Source organism: Drosophila teissieri, chromosome 2L, assembly GCF_016746235.2.
Source record: "Drosophila teissieri strain GT53w chromosome 2L, Prin_Dtei_1.1, whole genome shotgun sequence".
Lineage (NCBI taxonomy): Eukaryota > Metazoa > Arthropoda > Insecta > Diptera > Drosophilidae > Drosophila > Drosophila teissieri.
The window spans coordinates 13649484-13674674 of record NC_053029.1 but is presented as its reverse complement, the minus strand read 5'-3'; the positions used below and the strand labels follow the sequence as shown (position 1 = coordinate 13674674).

The following is a 25191-nucleotide window of genomic DNA, read 5'->3' as shown; positions in this document are numbered from 1 at the left end:
TTTGGCAATATTTAATTATTTACTTTTTTTAAAGGAAACGGAAAGAATTATAAATAATTATTTTAAAGTCTAGAAAATAGCATACATACCCTAACAAAGTTACTATCCGACTGTACACATATTGTAGGTTTTAAAATAAAAAACAAGAGAGAACGCTATAGTCGAGTTCCCCGACTATCTGATACCCGTTACTCAGATGGTGAAAGTGCGCAGGACACACAACATCACAGTTTTGCGGTTGTGGCGTTAAAGTGGCGTGGCAAAAAGTTTTTGCAAATCGATACAATTTACAAGACTAATACAAAAATGAAAAATATCAAAACAATTTCAAAGTGTGGCGTGGCAGCTTTTGGCGGTTTGTGGCGTTAGGGTGGCGTGGCAATATTTTTTGGCAAACCGATAGAAATTAAGGAGACTAACAAAAATGAAAAATATCGAAACATTTTCAAAGTGTGGCGTGGCAGTTTTAGCGGTTTGTGGCGTTAGAGTGGCGTGCAACATGAATCGACAAACTTGCGCTGCTTCTATGTCTCTGGAGTCTGCATGCTGAATCTCAACTTTGTAGCTTTGTAGTTCTGAGATTCGACGTTCATACGGACGGACAGACGGACAGACGGACAGACAGACGGACGGACAGACGGACATGGCCAGATCGACTCGGCTATTGATCCTGATCAAGAATATATATACTTTATATGGTCGGAAACGCTTTCTTCTGCCTGTTACATACTTTTCAACGAATCTAGTATACCCTTTTACTCTACGAGTAACGGGTATAAACACATTTAATACTTTAGTAAATTTATTTGAATGTGACATAAAATTTAAATCAGCTTCCTTTAATGGAGGACACGCACTTTCGCTCGCCTGCTTTTTTATTTTGCCTTACCCACACTTTCAATTACAGAAAATAAAATATGAAAATATTTATATGCGAGTTTATTTTCATACAACATTTTGATGCAGTACGCAACTGGAGAGCAATAGAAAATGAAGCGCCGCATGAGATCCACCATGGAGCTTTTGGCACATCCGAAATGGCTCCTTTGATGCGTGAGCCAGGCGAAGGACCTGCCCCCCAGGAGCTGGGGCAGGGTCCTCGAAATATATTTTGTTTAGTTCCGTGACACGCACAATCCCACGGCGACCATAGGAGATGCCCCTGAGCCAGGAGGGATCCGCACAGTGGGCCAAACAGTGATTTCCATGTATTAAAACATCAGCATGTAAGTTAAAATTCATACCCTAACATACTTATCGAGGGAACCATGAGGAATGGGTTTTGGAATAGAATTCGTTTCCTAGCCCAGTGGATTCCCCACTGCTCCCACTGTGCTCGGGAACTCAATGGGCTCCTATGACTGCTGCTGCACGGCGGGTGGCCAATTTCTGGGCACCAACTTGCCATACATCAAAAATCTTTCACTTGCTTTCGGCTGCCTCTGATGCGCGGGCAATAAAATATTCATTTGGCCCCTTTTTTGATGGGGTCGATGCAACTTTCAAAGGAGTTCGAGAAGGGGCGGTGCCGCGTCACGCCCACCCATTCCTGTCCTGAAATTGGGGATTGACACTCCAGGAGTCGGGAGCCGGGCACCCCTCATAAAAATGTAATTTCCAAACAGTGGAGAACAAAAACAAAATATATGCATTGATGTGGACGGGTGTTTCAGGGGCTGCAAAATAAGCAAAGCATTTGAAATTTTCAAATTGAATTTGCCGCACGCTTGAAGTTTGGTGCTCCCGGATCACCCGGTTCCCCAGCTCCCAAGCCCACGACAGGATATATGCAAAAGCCATTCTCAAGATTACCGAGTGAAAGACCAGCCGGCACACACATCGAAAGCCGGCGAAGGGGCTGGCTAAAAGGGGTGGCTAAAAGGGGCTTTGAAACGTGGCCAAAAGTGTAAGTGACATGAAAGCGGGCACACAAAGCACACACAAAACCTTTAATAACTTTACGCTTTTTGTTTTCAAGTGCACTCCGCAGCCACGCCCCCAATCCGCCCACAAAGGGGAAATACAAAGGCCTTGCAACTTTCACTTTGAAGTTCGTTTTGTCATGCTGAAAAACAATACAAAAGTAAGGCCTGGCCAAGGACTTTTAATTTTTTTTGTATTTTACTTGTATTTAGAAATTTGGGAAAGAACTCGCCCTCTAATGCTCAGACCATTCAATTCGTAATTTATGACCTGTTTATAGTCAATAAATGCAGCCTCCGAGCAACCATTTTGTGTCCGCGCCTAAATAAAGACAAATGGAATGCTCATTTTCAGTGGGTGGCTCCGGGCAAATACCTAAAATAAATACATATATCTCAAGTTGGATGGTAATAGGTGGCTGGAAATTGTCTCCAAACAGTTTAGACTGGTTTTCGGCGCTTATAAATATAATTTATGGCCCGTTCGCTGCCATATTAGTCAGGCAAAATGCGAGGCTAAAGCTTTAAGTTGTCAAAGGCCAGCAATAAGGTTCGAAGGATTTCTAAGATGACAACACATTTAAAGCTGAAGGCTATTTTATAAATGCACTTTTTATTTTATGCAAATGTCTGCAGAGTTCCAAGTGCTAGGTTATTAGCTAAGCTGCAATAAAAATCACACAAAGTCCGCTTTTATTTGTATAATAAAAAAACATCTAAATTTCATTGGGATTTCGTTTGGCCTATTCACTCCCGGCGTTTATTTTTGATTTAGGTATACATTCTACAAAAGTTTCAATAAATTGATTTAACTACGTTGACCATTTCTCTTACTGATTGTATCAGTTGAAGGCAAAAATTCTTGAGGGAGTTTAAGTAGTATCTCAATCTTCTGGTTTGTTAATTTAAGTACATAAATATGTGGCATACATTAGAGTTATTTTTCTTTCTGGGCTTATGCTCCATCTCGCCATCTCGCTTATACCGCTTCTTGTTGCATAGAAAACTAAGTACAATAGACAATAGAAAAATACACTTGACTATGTAAATACATATACATAATAAAAACGAACATAGCGTAACCGACGAAGGCGCAACTGGCTTGAACTATTTCGCTTAGTCTAATGAACATTTAGTTGGTATTTGCTAATTTCTTCCGCTTATTGTTCTTTTGTTGTGGTTGCCTGCTTTGTCTCATAGTTGCTTGTCCTAGCCATGAGGTAGAGCTGTCAGTGCCAATGGCTTAAAGCTACCGTTGAATGATTTTCTTTTCGTACATCTATATTCCTAGGGGTTTTTGTTGGGGCACACACTCTTCCGTTTGAGTTTCGTGGAGTTTCAAGTTGACATTCAGGGATCTTAAACTAGGTTGGCGTCCTTGGCCATGCTATAGAAGGCCGACTTGGGATTGTCTAGCAGCTCCGTGGGCGAGGCGAACTCGGTGATCTGGCCCTTGTCCAGCACGATTACCTTGTCCGAGTCCAAAATAGTGTTCAATCGATGGGCAATTGTGAGAACTGTGCATTCCTTGAACTCCGTTCGGATGGTTTTCTGTGAGAAAAGAATTATATCGATGTATTGAGATGGTAAAAATGTATTTATGTCAATAGCACCCACCTGAATCAAATCATCTGTTTCCAGATCCACAGCGGCGGTGGCTTCGTCCAGCACCAGAACCTTGGTCTTTCGCAGCAGAGCACGCGCCAAACAAACCAACTGGCGCTGGCCCACCGACAGATTCTCACCACCCTCGGAAATCTCGTGGTTCAGACCAGCGTTCAAACTTTTTACAAAGGACTTCAGATGGGACAGCTCCAGAGCCTTCCAGATTTCGTCATCGGTTTTGATTTCAAATGGATCCAAGTTGATGCGCAGCGAGCCAGAGAAGAGCACTGGATCCTGGGGGATAATTGTCAGGCGGGAACGCAACATGTGCAGACCCATTGAGGCAATGTCCACGCCATCGATGGAGATGCGACCACCGGCAGCTTCAATAATTCTGAAAGCAAATCAAGAATCAATGGTGACCTTAAAGCATTTCTTTATCTTTCTTACCTGAACAAGGCCAATGTGAGACTGGATTTACCGGCACCCGTGCGACCAACGATGCCGACCTTCTCGCCACCCTTGATATTGAAACTAACACCGCGCAGCACCAGGTCCAGACCTTCGCGATAGCGCACCTGGAAGTTCTGGAACTCAACGCGTCCCTCCTGGGGCCAGTTCTTGGGCTTGTTCTTGTCCTGCTCCAGCTCCCAGGGAGCCTCCTGCTTGGTCTCGCCGTACTCCTTGATGCGCTCCACGGACACGATGTTCGTCTCGATGTCGGATGACATGCGCACCAGCCAGTTGAGGGTTTGGGTCACCTGCAGGGCGTAGCTTACCGACAGACCCACCAGGCCGGGATTGGTTTGACCTCCCAGGACGGCGAAGAGCGATGCGAACAGAATAATCAGATTGCCAACCATCTCCAAACGAATGGCCAGCCAACGGTTGGCAATCACGGACGGGTACTTGCAGACCTGGTTCTTGTCCACCTTGGCATCAGATTCCTCAATAAAACTGAAGCAAAGTAATTTAGAGTCATTACACTTCACCTAATTAATTATACCCAAATACATACCGATCTCCCACATTGTAGGCACGAATAGTCGATGCTCCGGTGACAGTTTCGCTGAAGTGCGAGTAGATTGGCGACCGGGAGACGGATTCCAGACGCATCAGCTGCCGGGAAGTAGCCACGTAGAAGCGCTGGGCGAAGTAGTACAGGAAGGCGATGGGCACGATCACGGCCAGGAAAATTGGCGTGGACAAACTAATTACCACAATGGTGGCCAGAACCTAACCAATAGCAAAATGGCAATGTAAGTAAATGCTGTTCGGGTAGACAGAAAAGGTCATACGTGCGGGAAAATGCAGGTTGTTAATAGGAAAATCATGATGAATAGAATATTATTAATTTATAATGAATTGCCTTTGTTTTGGATCAAACGCTTTACTTAACTATGGGATATGGAGGACAAGCCATAAGGCGCCGCCTATGGGGATATTAATCTGGACTAGTTAGTCGTTTTATATGCACAGGGGTTAATGTCACTGGGATTACTTTCAATGTGTGGTTCACGTTTTGTAGCAATTTGAAGACGGTTCCTAGTGCATAGTGCTGTGAAATTACCTCGTATGCACACCAAATGCAATCATTAATGACCTGCGGCATATTCTGGTCAACCGTTTCAACGTCTTTCGAGAATCGGGACAAGATGCGACCCACCGGCGTCGTATCGAACATGGTCATTGGTGCTCTCAGCACATTTTCGAGGAGCATCGAGTGCAGGACTCTTGCGGCATGCAGGCTACCCAGCGCCGGAGCCAGGTCCGAAAAGAATGACGTGAAACCTGCGATTAGGCAATTCAGTAGGATGATGAGTTAAATTTCTCATCGATTGGCATAGCAATAGTCAACCAGCTGAATTCGATGCTCGAGAAGGGCTCTTCGAGTAGGAAAATCGTATTGAGTTTGGCCAGCCAATTTCCCAAGAGAGTACGGGAATGGCTTGCTCTACAACTAAAAAAATTCAACGAATTTAAATCATTTCACTTGGATCTTACATTTGATTAGTAGGAATATTTTAGTATTGAAAACTTAACGAACTTTTCTGCAGATTCAATTTTAAGAATTCATCTTTAATAGGGTAAAAGTGTCAATCTAAAATTGTTGGTTTGCAAATAAAACTTTAAAATTGCAGTAATTTTTTTAGTTGTTCGAGTCTCTTGGCCCTCAAGATACGATTCCCAAGAAAGAGGAGACAACCACAGGAAACGTAATCTTAAGTTAAATTATCAAAAGTGAACGTGATTACAACATGCGCCCACCCGTGGATTCTATACTAATTTACAAACTAAGCTCTAGGGATGTGGAATGCCGGGGGGCTCCAAATTGCTACGGGCTGAGAGTTTGTACAATGATGGCTATACCATTTGTTAGTTGGGATTAGTTAGTGCTTTGATTGTCGGTTAGTCACAGCGAACGTACCCGGAATACTTGCGAGTTAAACACGCGTATTAGTTCTGGCAATACCACATCCAACTTGTATACATCGTTTGCCAAACGATCGAGAATTCGTGCCCGGGGCTTTAAGTCGAAAAAGGCTTGTGGGGCATGCAGAATGTGGCCGAATAGCTGGATGAATATTTTCCGGGTCCCGATCAGGGCACCCAGGTAAACGATAACCACACTGCCTATATAGCTGAAGACTTGGGATATGAAAGGGCATTTATCCTTATAAGATCGGAACGTAACTCATATAGATTTGGTACGTAACTCATATATGTAGATTTGGTACGTAACTCATATAGATTTGGTAGTCTATTTTGAACGACTGAATGTACAAGATTTGGGACAAGGGTTAGGAGACAAACTATTAAGCCTAGGTTAGGGTTTCTTTTTGGGACAATACAAATGAAACAGTGCTTCTGCTAAGAAACAACTTTAACGACATATTTGAACTTGAAATGAAAACTCAAATTATAATAACATTCATAACACACTACAGATCATTGAATGCTTTAATTCATATTTAGAACTTTCGATGCTTTAAAATATCAATTTTATAACAAATTGAATATATATTTTGGTAGAAAATATTTCAAAGTATAAGACATGCTCGTCGAACTATGCATAAAGAGTTTACCTGAAATGCCGTGCTCAAGACCATTCTTATATTGAGCGGCATTACCAAGTCCAAGCAATTGACATCGCTTGAGCAGCGATCCAAAATCCGACCCTTGGGCGTAGTATCGAAAAACTCGGAGGGACAATGCATGATGTTGTTAAAGAGTCGATGGAAAACTCTGGATGAGGCGTGTAGGGTGGCTGTGAAAAGTGATATGGCGGCGCCGTAATTGCAAAGACCTGGCTTGATTCGATGCGGTTTGGAGAAATAGAGAGAGAGATCAAATGAGATATAGAGAGATATTTCAAGTGCTAGAGATGTGTATGAAAACGGGGGCAAAATCTTTCTACAACGAAAGTTTTGCTAGTACAAACCGTAACTCTTTAAGGGCTACAAATCAAAAGTTATCAGTCAATAATAACAATAATAAAGGGGGAGGAGAAAATATACTGAAAAAATGGGCGAAATCAATTATGCAAATACCATAAAGATAAAGGTCATAAAGGAATCCATGGTGGCGGGCAACTCTTCGTCGACAACATCCATATCGCCGCTGAAGCTGTTCAAGAGTCGCCCGATGGGAGTGATGTCGAAGAAGCGGCACACGGAGCCTCGGATTATGACGGCCAGCAGCTCATTGTGGATGGTCTTTGCCGCCTGGAAGCCGCCCAGGTAGACGATGACCACCGCAAAGTAGGCTAGCACACCTGGGACAATCGGAAATGTGGAAGAGCGGAACAGGTGTGCCCGGGAGCACTCGGTGAATGTCTGGGATACTCGATTTGAATGGATGGCTGACTGAATGAGGCGATCGTCTACGTTATCATTTATCTGGTAGGTCGTTCAACCAAAGCGTAATAGCAGCTCCCACTTATAAAGAAACCTTAACACTTAGGGCTCTGAGACCAGTACATCTGCAGAGTGTTTTTTGTGACCATAGTTCCTGATTAAGAATGGGCTTAAGCCTAAGTGGTTTGAGTTCCCCTTTCGGGCTTTCGCACACACAACTCGCACATCCAAAACATGGGTTTTCTGTTTAATATGCATATAGTAATGAGTCTTATATTAAGTAAAGGCGTCTTTGATCCAAAATAAAAGGCAATACATTTTGCAAGGCACTAGTGAAGTCTAGCATATCGTTAAAATGATAGTTTGTTGGAAAATGAAACTTGGGAAAATAATGGGATAAAGTGGGAGTTATAGGTGTGCCAGGGATGGAAAAGAATGCAGGTTGAAAGATAATTGATAAATTTAAGGAAATTTGCGAAAGTGCAGTTTTCATTGTTAGTAGTATGCAGCTTTTGTTAGGTTTTGGGCTTGGGATCTAAGCGTCTCCCCATTCCAACGGGCAGTGAGGGAGGTTGGGGGTTAAGGGTCAATCTTTACCCCGAAACATGTGTTTAAGAACTGTGCGGTTATCGCGGGCAGTACACTGTCAACCGTGTCGACATCTTTCGAGTAGCGACTCAGAATGCGACCTAATGGCGTCGTGTCGAACAGTTCCATTGGCCATTTGAGGCCTGTGTTCAGCAGCTGGTTGAATACATTCATAGAGCAATGGAGTCCTCCGATGGCCAAGGCGAGACCAGATAAATATTTGGATAGCACTGCATGTAACGTAAATCGGTTTAGGTGCTTTGCATTACATTTGGGTGTTAGGGAAAACTAACTTTCTAAAAAGAACTTAAGACTCAACTGATCATGCTTCTAAACTTGGTTTTTTGTGTAAGCCCCCTTTAAAGGTTAGTGTTCATATTTACATATAAATACACAACATAGATCTTTGGAGTTAGTGCCACATAGCATTAGGATAGGACTTCTTGTTGGGAGTGCCAATTGAAACCAGTTAGTGTGTATCATTAATATAGTCTAAGGGGAAGGGTGCAAGGAAATACTGCAATAGATTCTAAACAAAAAGTGCAACAAACTATCACATTCCTCATCATTTTACTCCAACCTTATCTTACAAATAGCTTGAGATTCATATTCTTGCAGGGACACATTAAGTTTAAAAAAGACTTGGTTCCTTAATTGTACTATTTTGCTGATTCGAAAATCTGCCCTTGAAACTAATGCGTCTTATATTTTTCATGAAGGAAATAATGATACTAAACTATTGTAGCTATGAAACGTCCTCCTTAATAGACATTTACCGCAAACGCTTGACTGATGACCATGCGCCAAAGCATCGGCAGGACATTGTCGATGGTATCGACGTCCTTTGAGAAGCGATTGACAACGCGGCCGAGCGGCGTGGTATCGAACAGTTCCATGGGCCATCGGAATACATATGACAGGAGCGTCTCGTGCAGCACCTTGGAGCAGTAGATGCATCCAAGGGCCAGCGTGAGAGAGCAAAAGAAGTACGTGGCAACTGGAAAGTTAAATTATATACATATGTACTTTACATCTTGTTTTTATTAATTTAAATTGAATTGCTAGGCAAAAGCGTGGACAAAACATTCTAAGAAGCTTCGACAACCTACAGAGAAGAACTGCACTCAGAACTCAGCTGAGTATGGGCGTTGGCGATTTGTTTGGGACAAGTATTTTCTTGGTTTATTTACCGCAAACAATTGCAACATGACGACCCGTAAATTTAGTGGCAGAGTATTGTCAATTGTATCTACGTCCTTGGAAAAACGGTTCACAATGCGACCCAGAGGTGTGATGTCGAACATCTCCATGGTCCAACGCAAAGTGTCATGGAGCAGCACGTTGTGCAGGTAGCGGGCGCTATAAACGCAGCCCAATGAAAGGATCAGGGTGGATATATACCCTGTAACAACTTCGAAGAGTGCGACAGCACGGGTATACCGATTAGTGACCAGAACCTCTTGCCCACCGACGACGAAGAATACTCAGTCGTGCTCTCATTTTAACTGCCTCATACTTTGAATATCAAATTACAAATTAATTACTTCTGATTGATAAATGTATCAATTAAATGAATCTAGTTCTTGTGAAGCGTAAAAAAACCTTCAACAAAATATGGCTTCATTAAAATAAAGAGCACAAACGAATATTATAACGGATTATGTTATTATAATTTATGTATGGTGCATGATAAGCCAAGCCGATCCATGATATATAGAATGATCCGATTATCTGATAGATTAGATTTTGTCGTGCATGGATCCACTCCAATCATTTACCATATACGCCTGACCAATGACGACACGAATGTTGAATGGCAGCACATTATCGATTGTGTCGATATCTTTCGAGAAGCGATTGACAATCCTTCCCAGTGGTGTAGTGTCGAAGAGCTCCATTGGCCAGCGGAGATTGTAGTATAGTAAGGTCTGATGTAACAACTGCGAGCACTTGAGACAACCCAATGAGATGGCGAGGGATGAGAAGAAGTTCGTCGCGACTAGAATTCGATATGTAATCGATTTTTTCGATTTTTTCGATCATTATAGTTTTTTCTTTGATTAGGTAGGGCCGGAAGGTATTCACAGATTATTGGTGAATGCATTTATTTACTTTGCAACACATTTACGCACACAAACATACGCACACAAAAGGAGAACCGTTAGTAAAGTGATTTTTACAATGTTCCGATTTACGAAATTATCAATCAAAATAGATCGATAAACAAAAATCGATTTCGATAACATTTTTGTGTAGGAATAATATTAATAGCATTTATTAATAAGAAAAGCCTTTTGTGTTCAGTTTGCCAAGCGTGCAGCCATATTAAAACGTATTTGTTTTGAGGTGTTGTTAGTGCTTTAGGATTTGTGTGCATTTTATCAATTTTGTGTAGAAAGCCGAAAATGGTGTTAGCATGTTAGATACTCTAATCGGGACTGAAGGTTATTCAAACCGCCTACTGGTAGCTGAGCAGCATGTGTTCTCTTGGCGCCAAAATAGAAAAGCATTTAAGCAAGCAATACATAAATGAAGACCCCCAACCAAACATAGAATACATAAATGTAATAAATATGGTTTCATAACATTAAAACATTAGTAAGTAAGTACACTGTTACTTTTAAAGTTCCACTTAATATTCTCTTTTTGGTTAAGGTTTTTTCTTACTCCACTTGGTTTAATTTTTTGAAACCATTTTTCTTACGAAATTAGCAAAAAAAACGAAAATAGAAAATAACATAAATATAAATAAAAAAGGCACAAAAAAGCAACAAAACGCATGCAATACAGTTAAAATTAAAAAACTATATCAAAACAAACTTAAAATAAAACAACCAAATGGACAAAACGAACATGAAACAAGGATAACTTCAAACGAAGCATTTCAAAAGTAAATCGAATCACAATGGACTTACCTTGACCGAATCCGAAGGCACCATAAACACCCAGATACATGTCCCTGAGGCCAGTGTCGTTGGCGACCTTTTCATCGTTCGCCCATTGAGTGAGCCACAGATTCGAGCCGATTTGGAAAGCTTGGAATACAAAGTTGAGTACCAATGTGGCAACCGATAGGAAGATGCCAACACTCTTGATGTAATGCTTGTACACTGCGAACTCCACGCCACCAGTCTGTGATTTCTCAGTTTCAATAAGTTTGCCCTGAACCTCCTGCTTCTTTTTCAGGGAAGCGGCGGAGGCAACGGAATCGTGGGAGTCTTGTCGCTTGGCTCGCCGGCGGAGACTTCCTCCTCCGCCCATCAAACTATCAGCGGATGTAACGGAGCTAAAAAAGAGAGTTAGAGAATTAGAGAATTAGTCAAATGGTTGCAAATAAATCATTTTGAATTTGTAGTTCTTTACTTACATGGAATCGGACAAGCTTTCCGTGCGCGCCAACTTAATGGCCTTTTCGACAGTGCCTAACAGCTCAGGGACATCTCCGGTGCTGGAGATCTGGCGCTTGATCTGATTAAGCTCCTCCTCCTCTTCGTTGCCCTCCTGCAGATGCTGGATAATGAAGTCGGCGAAGGCGCCCTTGTTCTTGACCAGTTGATCGAATGTACCGCTCTCGCTGATTTCGCCCATTTTTATCACATAGATGCTGTCCACCTGGGGCAGGAAAGTGACGCCGTGGGTGACCAGCACGCGGGATTTTCGTGCCAGTATACCCTTGGGTCCGATAACCTCCTCAAAGATGTGCTTGCCCACATGGGCGTCCACGGCGCTCAGAGGATCATCCAGCAGATACAGATCGGCATCGCTGTACACAGCACGGGCCAACGAGATGCGCTGCTTCTGGCCACCTGATAAATTAATGCCTTTCTCACCGATTTCCGTGAGATCTCCAGCCGACAGGATGTCGATATCGGCGCGCAGGGCACAGGCGTCGATCACCTTGTTGTAGCGCTTTCGGTCGTAGGTCTGCCCAAAGAGGATGTTGTCCCTCACCGTCGCATTCTGAATCCACGCCTGCTGCGGTACATAGGCCAACTTGCCCACAGTGTTGACAACGCCCGCAAGTTTTTCCATTTCACCGAGGAAAGCCTGCACCACCGACGACTTGCCGGAACCGACCGTGCCAACCAGGGCCACCAGGCTGCTCTTCTTCACCTCGATGTTAATGTTGCGCAGCGTGATCTCATCACCCCAAGAGAACTCGCCATTCTCAATGCTCATTGGGTGGGCTGTTTGTATACAGAATATATTAACTAAGATCTTCACAACTTTCTTGAATGTCCTTACGTTTGGAGGAATCGTGGAGAACGCTGTTGGGATCCAGTTCCTCACTGTTCAGGAACTTATTGATACGGTTCACAGAAACTTGCGTCTATTCGTGCGCACATGCAATATGGGATATCAGTTAATATTGTTTCGCAATATACGTGGTTTTCATACACAAAATATGTTAGTAATAGGTTGGGGAAAGAAAAATAATGTGGAAATTGGGAAAATGTATGAATCGAGTGAATAATAATCGGGTCTTCCGAGGATTTTATATACCCCTGCAGAAGGAACAGAACATGAAGCGGCCAAGGAATTGGATACGCGCTGAGTTAATCATGTTTTAAAAAGTTCGTTTAAAAAAATCCTTATAAATGTAATGCATTCATATATCAACAACAAACTGATTATTGATCCCATTGTTCTTTCAGACAAATTTCCATAACATCGTTAAACCTTAAACCTCTAATTAAATCCCCCTTAAATGCCCTCTGCAAGGGCATATTGGAAAGCCAAACAAATGGTTGCTATTGAAACGGATGAAGTAGGTACCCCACCACCAGATAAATGACAAATCGGAACTGGTTTGGTTCGGACAACTTTCAATCCCACATTAATGAGACCATAAGTGTATAATTTTGAGTAAATGAGTGCAAGGACTTAGTGCAGGGTAGGGGAACTTGGGTTTGTGAGTAAATTCGGTGTAAATTCGATTTGGCTAAAAAAGAATTCAAATTAAGTAAATAAACATAAATCACAATCACAAAACGGCACAAAATCGACGATCACAATGGGGCCGGGGATCGGCATAGGTTGTAAGGAAAGTATAATCCCTCAGCCCCACTGTGATCGACTAGAGTGGTAGTATTTGGTATTGCAATCGGGCGTAACTTACTTGCACCAGGTTGGTGATCAGCATGGGCAACATTGTTAGCGGAAACCGTAGAATGTTGAATAATGATAATGATACAAAGGTTTTGGTGGCATCAAGCACGTTATTTTCATCGATTAAAACGTAAGTGGCGAATGTGACTAATGAAACCTAAAAGATAATACACAATTTCGTTTAAGGCGTTGATAAAATGGTTGTTCTTGATCCTTGATCTGGAGTTGATGGATAAAGGAGAGGCGGAGGTGCACTATAGCCGAAGAGGTTGTTAATCCATCGCCATTGTGGGAGCCGTACCTCGGCTATGTCAACACTCAGCATGGGCAGGATGGTCAGCGGGAGTTTCATGAGGTCGAAGAGGTTGATTGAGACTAACACCTTCTCGACGCTCAGCTGATTCGCCTCGCTGGTCAGCACGTAAGTGGCAAACGTGACCAAGGAAACCTTTGTTTGTTCGGACACGAAGTACATATATTTGCCAGATTAGTCCAATGCTACACGTCCAACTCATCGCAGTCAGCTGTAAAGAAATCTCGGAGGACTCAGAGCCCTGCAGGGCTGGCATATCTTACCAGGAAGGGGGCGCAGGACCACAAGAACGAAGTTCCCGCGTTCAAATAGGCAGTGGATCGCAGCGTCGCAATCTCCTTGTCACGGATGTCCAACACTTGCTTCTCGAAACTCGGTTCCCAGGCGTACAACTTGAGCACCTGTGCGGATTATAAAAACGTTACTTTTTGGGGGACAAAGAATCCAGCATCGATTTCTGACAACAGTCAGCATGACAGACGATAATTGTTGTACTTAAGAGATTAGGCGGCTACCTAATCCCTAGTCCCAGGACCACTTACCTTAATGCCACTCAGTACTTCGTTCATCAACTTAACACGCTCATCTTTGTACTTCATCTGTCTGATCTGGTAGGTCTTGATCCGACTGGCAATCACTCCGTTCACAGGTATCAGGATAATCATCACAGCCAAACCGGCCAGCACAGACGGTCCCAGTTGCTGCCAGAGGAAATACAGAGCTAGGGCGATCTGCAGGGGCGCCGACCAGATCATGTTCAGGTAGGTTGTCAGTTCCATGAATCGCTGGGCATCCACGGCCATCAGGTTGACAATCTCGCCCACGGTGGACTCCTTTTTGGTGGAGTTCGAAATGCGCAGAGCCTTGCGGTAGATGGCGTTGATTAAAGCTGTCCTGATTCGCAGGCCCACAATGAACATGCGGTGGAAGTACTGACCCAGAATAAAGGTCTGGGCAGCGGCCAAAACGAAAAGTAGGACTGCGTACATAATACCCTTCCACTCGGGCTGGTCTTGTTTTGCCTCAACGAAGCCGATGATCAAGCTCAGGACTTGGGGCTGGGCAAATGTCAGGACGTCGGTGAACAACTTCATCAGGGCGCCGAACAAAAAGACGCCGCCAAAGGACTTGTAAATTGGCGGCATAATACTGGCCATGCCTTTCTTGCGGCCATTCTTCTCTCCGTGGGGATTCTCAAAAGTCACGTTGCCATTGCTAAACTGGGCCTTGGGTTCTACGCGGGCCTTGTTCTTGTAGTTCTTGCGCACGTTCTGGTTCCAGTGGTGGGCGAAGATGGGCATGACCTCGGAGCAGCTGTCCTGGGGCCTCAGATCCCACAGATCCTTCTCTTCCAGTGGATTGCGATAGCCCTTGAGGGCCATTTTATCGAACCACGTATAGGTGATCCTGGAAAGGAAACTTGCTGACAGCTCGGGAATCTCGTTCTCACCCCTCTGGTACTTGGTCTGCCTGGGCAATCCGTCGGCAAAGCAGTTCAGGATCAGCATGATGCTGGTGAAGGTGAAGAAGATAAAGAAGCTAGCGAACTGGTACTCCTCCCAGGAAAAGTCCTGCTCGGAGGGCTGCTGCGAATCCAGAATATTCTTTCGCTCCGAGTCCAGGCGAACTTCTGTGCGACAGCGGGGAATCGACAGCACGGTGAGCAGGAACCAGAAGATGAACTGACACCCCGTGGTCTGCACGCCGTACTTCCGGTTCAGCGGTATGAATATGAAGACCAGCAGGAAGGTGGCGAACTTGATGATGGGGCCCCAGACATCCAGGTCGTAGAGGGGCAGCTCGGAGTCGCCGCCCTTCTTGATCAGGGCCATAATCAGGTCCAGGGCAGTGATTACCAGCAGACCAAGATTCACCAGCGCTTTGCTCAAGTTCAGCTTGTTCCAGGGTATATTCCTGTCCAGACTCGCCTTCAGGTAGTAGAAGTCAAAGATCACGAACACCCAGTAGAAGGCGCAGGGTGTCCAGACCAGGGCCGTCTGCTCAAAGCACGGCGTGAAGTCCGGATCGTTGGTCCACCATGTTTCCGTCGCGTTCTGTTCATTGGGCACACGGAAACCATACATTTACACATGCTTTCGGATCGAACACCATGCCCATCCACTGATGGTGCACTCACCCAGAATGTGGATCCGCAGAATCTGTCCATCGGCGAACTTGTGTCCTCCGCCATGGTCACTCGTCTGCTCGGCAACCTCCTCCTCGTGCAACTGGGCTTTATATGCTATATCGGGTGATGTGGTAACTGTAAAGCGGCAGGAAACAAACGGATCTATATTTTCTGGCCAACAGCTGTTTCTTCCCAAGCCGCACAACTACAACAACCGCTAGTCGCGACAGTGGGAAGTTGTGTGCACCAAGCACTAGTACTTTCTGGTATTTCGCGGCACAGTGGGTGTCGGATGGAATGGAATGTGTCTGTGCTTCTGAACTGCGTTTTATTTTATTCTATTCTATTTTATTACTATTTTTCACATAGGCTTATAATTAATTGCTTGAGCATTTGCTTGGCAAACGTCTAAAAAGGCCACACTCAAATGGGGTTTTAAAATTTTCATTAAGGTATATTATAAAACTACATACAAATTATGCTCGTAAATTCTTCTCCTTTACTTTTTATTACTAAGCACCCTGTACAGGGAAACCCTCGTTTCTAGTATTTTTAGAATATTCATTGGCATAGTTGTCTTTCCAGGAAGGGTCACACTATCACATCGGTTCTTATTTCAACCGAGTTGACAGCTCCGTTCTGGCAAATAAAAATTGTGTTTTTTGCTCGTCGCAAAGCGCAAAAAAAGCATACGGATTCGATTAACTCACAACTAGCTATTGATAACGTGAAGCAAAATGTCGCGTCGTTCCAATTTCATTGAGGGCAACGACAATTTTCGCGACCAGAACTTGCGATTTGTGCGGGTAAGCAAAGCTTGTGGAACGCGACGTGAGGAACTATCTTCGCCACTAAAGATGAACTTGTTTTATTTTAATCTCAGAACGAGTTCGAAGACAACATTAACCAGTTCTTTGGAGGCGCAAATCCGGAGGGCGGTGGCCCCCAGCAGAAGCCGCCGCCGCGGGACTCGCTAATTGTCCAGCCGACCGCAGGTGAGTGGCGTCCATTGCAGCAACCGGAGTTTTGCATGACCCGGAAATCGCTGCCGGTGGCGCGGAGAATCCCGAAGATTCTAGCCGGCTAGTAGGCATGACTCTGAGTTTATGGTCTACTTAGCACTTGTGTGCACAGTAATCTCTGCGAGTGCGGAACCATGTCAACCTGATAAACATCTCACGTCGACTCGATTACGCGTAATCGTTGAGAATAGTACAGTGAACCCGCGATAAGGCGAACGCATGCAATCGGAGCACAGATAAACCCATGCTAACAACAGCCGTAGATACGGTCAAAAGTGTTTTGCCATCATAACCATTCTTATACAAAAAATTAAAACCATTTACAAATACTAAAACATTAAAATAATTAAGCGAATATTATTATTTAAAATTTAATTAATTGCTCCAAATTTGTTAAATACCTTGAGGTAACTATAGTTTGTGCATACTGTTTCTGTATATTCAATTTCAGAATATCTATTCAACTAATTCTTTTGGTTATTAGTTTATATTTAATTAATGGATAATTTGGTCAAAACAACACCATTATATTCGGCTTTACCCTTGTTTTTATGCATGTACTCTTCAGTTCAAACATTGATCTATCTGTTCAGCTTAATTCCTATGCACATTATTATTTGGCGAACTATCTTATTATATGAAAAGTGGGTGTGAGGGTAGTTAGTACTGAGTTTGTAATCAGCCCTCGTTATTGTGTGCCGCGGCAGATAAGTGTTTACATGTCCAGGGCCACTTGGAGGAAGGTCTAATCTCGCCCACTTCAAACGATAGTTTATTGTCCGGCGATTGTTCATTGCCAATGACAAATATGCGACGAAACGGGTTTTCCCGCCTCAAACAAGAACTAATTTACACAAAAATACAAAAAGAAAGACAAACTTCGAGCTAATCTTGACCGTAGCCGCAAAATTTCGTTTAAGGCGTTGGGCTAGTCACATTTTATGGGCGCCAAAAACTTGTTTGCCCGGTACACGCATGTGTTTTAAGCATTCGGCTTTAGATAAAATTCTAACACATCTGAAACGAGTATTTTCAGTTCGACATAATTAACGGCGAAACCTGTTCGCGCAGCGATTATATAAGCACAACACAACGGGCCGACGAAAACCCCCTTACAAAACTATTTTTCAATTGTACAAAAAGTGTGTCTTGCCCTTCCACCAACGCGAAATTTCTCTTTAAAAACAAAAACGTCAAGTCACGATGAGATGCTAAGCGAAATGGAATGGAGATCTCTTGGCTGCCTCAGAAAATCAAGGGAAAATCTTGACTTTCTCGTGCAAAATGCCTCTCTCTTCACAAACTGATACACTAATTGTTTGTTCTGGATCATGCCAGCCGGCATTAATTGTTTACATCGCCAAAGAACAGTGATTTGTTTACGGAATATCAACCACACTCGACACTTGATGTCTTTATTAATAGGGAAACGCGGAGATAATGCTGACTGGTTGCACTTTGCCAAGAGCAAACTCTAAAAAAAAACAAATTATCCGTAGCGAGAAGGCAGCTCTTGATATCAGCTCCTTATCGGGGACCCCACAGCTGAACCTTATCGCGTGGCCCCTACTAGATTCTTCTATTGTGTTTGTCGTTACTCCAGTTATGAATTGCACATCGTAATCCCTATATTGCTTCTTATCGCCCACTGATTTGCTCTACTTGCTGCTGCTGCTGCTCCACAGCCTTAGACCGAGCTGATTGCTATCGGGCTGGCAGAGAAGCTGTCGAAACTATTGGCCGTAGACCATCTCTGAAGGCCTCTGACGTCAGTGGAGCCCACGCGGCAATTAACTTCTGTCGCCGTGTAAATCGTATTCGTATGAGCAGAGAGACAACCTTGCGCACTCCAATTTTACATTTTTTCTGTTATCAATTAAATATTCGCGCTACGAGCATGACAGAACAATTATTGTTATTATCAAACAATTTTCAATGTGAATCATCAATTTCTCGTGTATTTTTTGTTTTCTTCGTTTTTTTGAGGAATGTTTGCGCGCGATTTTCTGGAGCCTTTCGGAAATTTCACAATTTCAGGCAAAGAATCTAGACACACATACACATCACATAGATACGAACGCACACTGGCACACTTGTTCCGCTTTGGCGGAATCCAACAACTACATATCGGCATGGGAATCAAAAATGGACGGTGGTGGTGGTGTTGCTGGTGGTATCGATGCCACTGAAATGTCACTTATAATTACCTCTACGTAGAGAAAAACTCGCTGCGATTCAAACGAATCGACTCTCGATTGGAGTGAATAGAATCGAAACGAGCCGTAGCGGTTGGGATCGGATCGTTTTTTGGATGGAGGTCAGCGGTAAAACACTTCAAATCGACGGACAACCGGCTCGCTACGAGCAAAAAAGGCAACTGAATGCGAAGCGAGCGCTGCGAACAAACTTATTTGTTTTCCCTTTCCGTGCTCAAAACAAAAATGAGATAATAGCGCCACCGCAGAGAGCGTTTGACTTGGCTCTTTTTGTGTCGGCGGCCGCCCGATCAATTAAAACCCCATGCCATCAAGGCGCGACTCTCCTATAATGCCGATGATTTTGGTCAGAACGAAAACCCAGCTGAAAGATACTGAGAGATAACGCGACTCTCTTCCGCGGCTTTAAGTGCCAAATAAGGCATATTTTCCTACTCTGGTGAAATTATTGTGAACCCATCTGGATACACGACGACACTCTTAAACGTTTGGTTGCCGCAAGAGCAACAGAAGTTGGCCCAAATGATAACGATATCAACAGTTGTCATACACATTTGAGAGGATTTAATGGGTGTTTGGCTGCGAATGCTTCCCGATTTTGGTATAAGCATGACCATACCTATTCGGTTTGTACGTGGTTCTTGGCTTGATTATCAGTTTATTGTGTTTTGAAGCCATAAATACATTTGTTATATGCATACTTGTGTTAATGCAGTGCTCAGTAGTTTCTAACCAGCCGACAGGATTTGCTATGAGTATCGAAATTATATACAAATACTGATTGAATAGCGAATCTAATCAATCTAAGCAAATGTTTAAATTAAACTATGAGATAGTGGCAGTGATTACTGTATAGATTGACAAAAAACATCAGGCTTAGTCAGCATTTTGAAAACGACTGAAAAGGCCGTCATCAAGTTTTCATGCAATTGAAATTAACTTTTTTTTCAATTTGTTTAACCAATTCATTTTTTTTAGATAATAGAAAGCCATAATGGTGGGAAGAATTGCAAAATACAGCAAATCTATTTTACATTTCTAATAAAGTTTGTGTACATATTTTTAGTGAGCCCTGCATAATATGTCTATACTGTCATGAGTAGATTAGATTGGAATTGGTGTGCGAAACGTGACGATAGCTCTAACCCAAAACGTGTCTGCTTTTCTAAATTTCAAATTTCATGTGTGGTACCATGAAATTAGGAAACAGCGACCTGGACAATCGGCGCCAATTTCTCCGCGACCTCGGCGCCAGTCGGGTGTTGGCCAACGCCCTGGCGCAGCGCACCTTCAGCGTGCCCAAGTTCAACCTGCGCCAGTTCCAGCGCCAGAGGTTCCGCCTCAGCGTCGAGCTGGGCGACAGTCACCAGGATGTGGTGGACAAGGAGGTGCTTCGGGCCATCCAGGATGCGGTGGAGGGCCACGACGATGACGAGTCGCGTCCACGCACTCCATCGCCGCCGCGGAACATTGATTGGCACTGTGCCAGGCGGGATAATTCGCCGGCGAGGAACGACCGATCGCGTCCTAGGAATCGGCAAAGGGAGCATAACTTCGCAGACCGGAGGGACAACAATCGCGGACATGTGGAACAGCAGAACCCAGGACGGGAGCCAATCAATCGAAATCGGAATTTTAATCGCAATAATCCTAGCGTGAATCCTGCAGTCGAATTCACTCGTAACAACCGCGGTGCAATCCAGCAGGAACCCAATCGCAATGCAAATGCGCAGGACATTAATCGAAATAATCGGAATATGGACAGAAGTGAATTTAATCGAAATAATCGCAATGCAAACGACCTAGAACCCAACCGGGATAATCGAAATGCAAGTTTCAACCGAAATGAGAGTTCACGTCCTAATCCACAGGAATTCCGTGGTCCTAATAGAAATGCGAATCCCCAGGAACTCCGTGGTCCTAATAGAAATACCCAGGAATTCAGTCAGCCTAATAGAAATGCAAATGCCCAGAACTTCAATCGCTCTATTAAAAATCAAAATCCCCAGGATTTCAATCGCCCTATTAGAAATCAAAACCCCCAGGAGTTTAATCGCAATAATCGTAATGCCAATCCACAGGATTTTAATCGTAATATCCGTAATGCTAATGAGCAGGGATTTAATCACAGTCGTAACGCAAGCAATGATGAATTCAATCGCAATAATCGTAATCGAAACAATGATGATTTCAATCGAAATAATCGTAATGTTAACAACAATGCATTCCCACAAGGACCTAACCGTAACAATCGTAATGCGAATGCACAATTCAATCGCAATACTTTTGAAGAGGAACCCCACTTCAATAACCAACATTTTCAAGGACCAAATCACCACACCAACATTCGTGGTCAGGTGACGAACAGAGGTCAACCCTCAAACTATGATAATTCCCAAGTAAACAAAAATCGCAGGGCTGGTAATCCGAACTTTGTTCCCATTCAACAAACCAAAATGGATCGAAATGCGATAATCGATGACGGCATTCAGCTGCCCAGAGATCGATTCCGTTCGCCTGAAGGCCGCCCAAAACAACATGGGTCATATGTTAATCAGGATCCAAGTAATATGGACGCCAGCATTGGCGGAAACCGTAGACCTCAAACGGGTCGCAATTATCAGCGTATAGTGAATGACAATCAAATAATACTATGTCGCACCGACTGGATTAACTCAAACGAAGAGAATCCAGATCACTACGGTCGAGACGACTATGTTCCCGTTGAACGCGACCTACTGGAAGATGCACACTTCACCGACGACTCAGATGGTGCACTTATGGATGATGATCATGTTCGTGGACAGCAGTACGAAGCTTTTGGTAGCCCAGAGGAGCGCGAGTTCAATCGCCACTCCAGGGGTAACCAAGCCAACCCCCGAGATCATAACATCGATGATCGTAATTCATATGGACGCAATCGCAACGATCGTAACTTGGAGGGTACTAGGCGCCAGTTCGATCGAGAACTCGATCGCCGCAACTTAAACGACGACTTCAATCAGCGAAACACCTCTTCGCGTGGCGGTGACACCCAGCGTTTTCCCCGAAGGGAGGATGACACATTCCTAGGCTCAAATAGCCCTGATTTTCCACCGAACTATCAACAAACTAATCGCCGTGGATCGGGTTCTAACAGACCCATGGATCCCAATCAAACCAGACGAAACGTACCAAATGCCGATGAAACTGCACCCAGAGTGGGCCATTCTGGAGGTCCCCCACCGAACAGAACTAACTTAAATAATAAAATGACCAAAAATATAAATCCTGGTAGGAAGCCACAAATCAGTTCTGGCGCTCCTAGTCAACCCAGGTCAAGTTCAATCACATCTCAAAATCGATTGGCAAGTCAAGATCGCAGTGCGACCTCACGGAATGTGAAGTCTGGTGCTCCCAGCCAAGGACGTGCAAGTCCAAACCAAAATATCAAGAAGTCAGCAGTCGCACCAAACAAACCTATGAACACCAATCCTGGTGCATCCAAGCCTGGTCAGCCAATCAAACCTAAACCACAGGCAACTAAGAACAACGCGGCCATGGCGAAACCACGCGCTGGTAAGGGATAAGCTTTTAAAATTTTTAATAAACTCCACATTTTATGCAAACCAATTACAAGCTGGCTAAAGCTTTTGAGTTGGTTTTAAAGTGAAGAAATTGTTGCCTAATTAATTTAAAGCAACATTTGGAAGAACCTTGGAATGCAAACCGTTAAAAAATATTTTTTTTTTGCAATTATGACCTTAAAAGGATCTTCCCGATTTCTAAATCAAACTACCTTAACGGAACCACCTTTCTTAAGCTAAAAGAATTTTTAAAAGAAACTTGTTTTCTTGGATTCAAACCCGATTCAAAGTTACCAACAGCACCTGGTATAAAACTTTACTTTATTCTTCGAGAAGCTGGTTACAAAAGTCCTTTTGTTTGGTTTGCATTCCTAAATTATCGGATATTCCCACCACAAAATACATGTTTAATTTTGCAGGGCAAAAAAGAAAAGCCGAGGCCACAAATTTAGGGGCCTCGAACCGGGCTAACAAAGCCGAGCCAAAACGCCAGAGAGCGGAAACAGATCGCAGCTTCATTATAGCCGGAATCAGCCTGCCCTACATCAACAGCAATAGCAAGGAGCTGCCACAACCGGAGGCGGAGTCGTACGCGGTGACCTTCTTCGAGCAAACGCCCATCTACAACACAAACATATATGCCGACGACGATGGCCATGTCGATGAAGACTCGGATGGGGACGAGGAGGACATGTCCGATGCTGAATCCCTGGACTCGAACCGGTCTGGTGTTCAGTCAAAAGTTAAAGGACGCAGTTCCAAGAAGAAGGTGCGCGCCCAGCTGCGCAAGGAATGGACCAAAATCTATAGAACCAATAACTACAAGGACTGGCACGCCTGGTGGAGCGATTACAAGTGGTGCGGCAGCGAGATCAACAAAAAGCTGGACAAGTACGGCGACCGCAGTCTGCGCCACCGCTTTGCTCCCATCGGCCGGAAAGGGTTGACCGAACAGACGATCAATCAGATCTTCAAAGCGGGCCACATGGGTCTGGAGAAGAACACCTTCAGCCATTACCGCAACATGCGTTCGATTTTCCTGCTGATGAACGAAACGTTCCTTCAGAGTTTGTCTGATGAACAATTGGAAAAGTTGCAGGACCTGATTCGTGGCATTCCAAATCACTTGTGGCTCTACAAGATCCGCAGCATGGTCTACCTTTGGGAAAGGTACCATGGCACTCTTAAAACCCATACACCCAAAAATATCACTAGTACTAAGGAAATACAATCCATTGCGCGAGCATGGAAAAATCCTGTCTTTCACTGGCTAGCCAAGCAGGCCTTCGATGAGCTTAAGGTGAGAACCACAATTCCCAAAGCTAAAAGTATCTGAAAAACTTCAGAAAACGCATGTTCTTTTATCTTCAGCAATAATTATTCAACTGACCACGAACCTTATCTTTATTTATAGGCAATCAGCGAGATCGCGTGGCCGGATCATAAAAAAATCTATCCCGGCTTGAAATCTTAATTAAATGCAAAACGAATTGCCCAAATGATTGTAGCTTGATGTGTATTAGATTGTATACGGAATAAAAGCCAAATAAAACAAGGGTTTTGCTTCTGCAATGGCCAATACGCTTGAATCACCTTCATATTTATCAGCAGCCAGATACTTTGCAAATAACAAACACATATAATCTTACCCACTTTTCTTTTTTCCCATTAGGAATCTGCGTGAAAAGCTTCAAGACAAACAGTGATGAAAAGTTCTTCATCAACGTGTGCCAGGCTCCGGAAGTTCCAGCTCCGCAAGATGTCACCGAGGAGGAACTGATTGGCATACTGGAATCCACTACTCCTGGCTCATTTCGAGTGCCCATGAGTATCTCAGAACCAAGGCATACTAAGGATCGTTCCGATAAAACCGTCGATGTGTGCGACATCGCCGTCAACCCAAAGTTTCTGGTGAAGATTCAAAAGTCGCAGCTCTTCAATAATTTCTTTTTGCAAATTGTCGCTGAGGCAATGAGCGAAAAGTATAATGTGCAGCTCAACATGGAAAAGACCATTATTCTGAACAATCGCAAGTTCATCGGCACTTTGGTTACTCATCGTGTGCGCAACGATGATGTGAAAAGGGCCCAGCCTGTGTCTGACGATCCTGCTGCTATCACCAACCAGGAGGGGCGTGTGGCACCAGACAGCTCCGGGAAACTGGTGCAGGAGATCAACGAGAAGGATGCAGCAGCCATAAGGAGGAGTCGACAACCAGCAGGCGTTAGTGAGGAGTTGCAGTACAAACTTAGCGCTCGAGTTCGTCATGAGTCCGTTGATGAAATCCATGCTGAGATCTATTTACCGAACTTCGTAAGATTGAAGCGGATGCACACTAAAAGAAATTCGATTAATGGAGAAAAATCTGTTTTACTCCGCAGGTTTCTTCACAGGAGTTCAGCCTCGTTGTTGGCGAGGATCGTATCGCAGTGGAATCCCACAAACAGGGCTATGTGTTCGACAAATTCGTCAACTACCGTCTGCAGCAAGATCGGGCTCAAGCTCTGTTCGATAAGACCACCAAGGTGATGCACTAAACCAACTGTAGAGGATCCAAATTTTTAATTTCTGTTTCTTCCCATTTTTTAGATGCTTCAGGTTCGCATTCCTGTGTTCAGTAACTAAAAGCACAAATTTGAATCACTTCTTATGTTTGTCATAATGAAACATCGCCGCTGTGATAATGTTAATAAAGGCACAAGTTTGAAAATTTTTTGTATTATTTTATTTTATTCAAAAATACCCAAGCTGCTGGTTGATAAAGATAGGAAACGGGTTTAATAGATTTTCTACTTTCAATTTACACTTTTATAAACTAGTAAATACTTGATATTTCAAAATCATTAGTAAAACAATTTGTTAAAA

The 25191-nt window shown here is 43.7% G+C and overlaps 2 protein-coding genes across 10 annotated transcripts; one reads left to right on the top strand and one right to left on the bottom strand.

The window, feature by feature from the left end:
- Nucleotides 1-2639: 2639 nt before the first annotated feature.
- On the bottom strand, nucleotides 2640-18914 carry LOC122625864 (multidrug resistance-associated protein 1). 8 transcript variants are annotated; one of them, XM_043805908.1, is made up of 13 exons: nucleotides 18752-18914; nucleotides 15532-15657; nucleotides 13937-15448; nucleotides 13658-13795; nucleotides 13383-13529; nucleotides 12218-12302; nucleotides 11340-12159; nucleotides 10888-11258; nucleotides 7079-7302; nucleotides 4546-4763; nucleotides 3978-4484; nucleotides 3540-3921; nucleotides 2640-3473 (listed from the first exon to the last, which is right to left on the bottom strand). In XM_043805908.1, exons 2-13 carry the CDS (start codon nucleotides 15583-15585, stop codon nucleotides 3282-3284), a joined length of 4650 nt encoding a protein of 1549 aa, XP_043661843.1. In that variant the 5' UTR covers nucleotides 15586-15657; nucleotides 18752-18914; the 3' UTR covers nucleotides 2640-3281. The 8 variants fall into 8 exon arrangements, with proteins under 8 accessions (XP_043661843.1, XP_043661840.1, XP_043661839.1 ...); XM_043805905.1 differs by lacking the exons at nucleotides 7079-7302; nucleotides 13383-13529 and adding exons at nucleotides 9751-9971; nucleotides 13092-13238 and having other exon boundaries at nucleotides 18752-18912; XM_043805904.1 differs by lacking the exons at nucleotides 7079-7302; nucleotides 13383-13529 and adding exons at nucleotides 8749-8969; nucleotides 13092-13238 and having other exon boundaries at nucleotides 18752-18912.
- On the top strand, nucleotides 16117-25036 carry LOC122625865 (PIH1 domain-containing protein 1). Of its 2 annotated transcripts, none has more exons than XM_043805910.1 (5): nucleotides 16117-16328; nucleotides 16406-16517; nucleotides 23999-24639; nucleotides 24708-24851; nucleotides 24916-25036. In XM_043805910.1, exons 1-5 carry the CDS (start codon nucleotides 16260-16262, stop codon nucleotides 24949-24951), a joined length of 1002 nt encoding a protein of 333 aa, XP_043661845.1. In that variant the 5' UTR covers nucleotides 16117-16259; the 3' UTR covers nucleotides 24952-25036. The 2 variants fall into 2 exon arrangements, with proteins under 2 accessions (XP_043661845.1, XP_043661844.1); XM_043805909.1 differs by lacking the exons at nucleotides 23999-24639; nucleotides 24708-24851; nucleotides 24916-25036 and adding exons at nucleotides 19964-22318; nucleotides 22746-23626; nucleotides 23741-23905.
- Nucleotides 25037-25191: the final 155 nt, after the last annotated feature.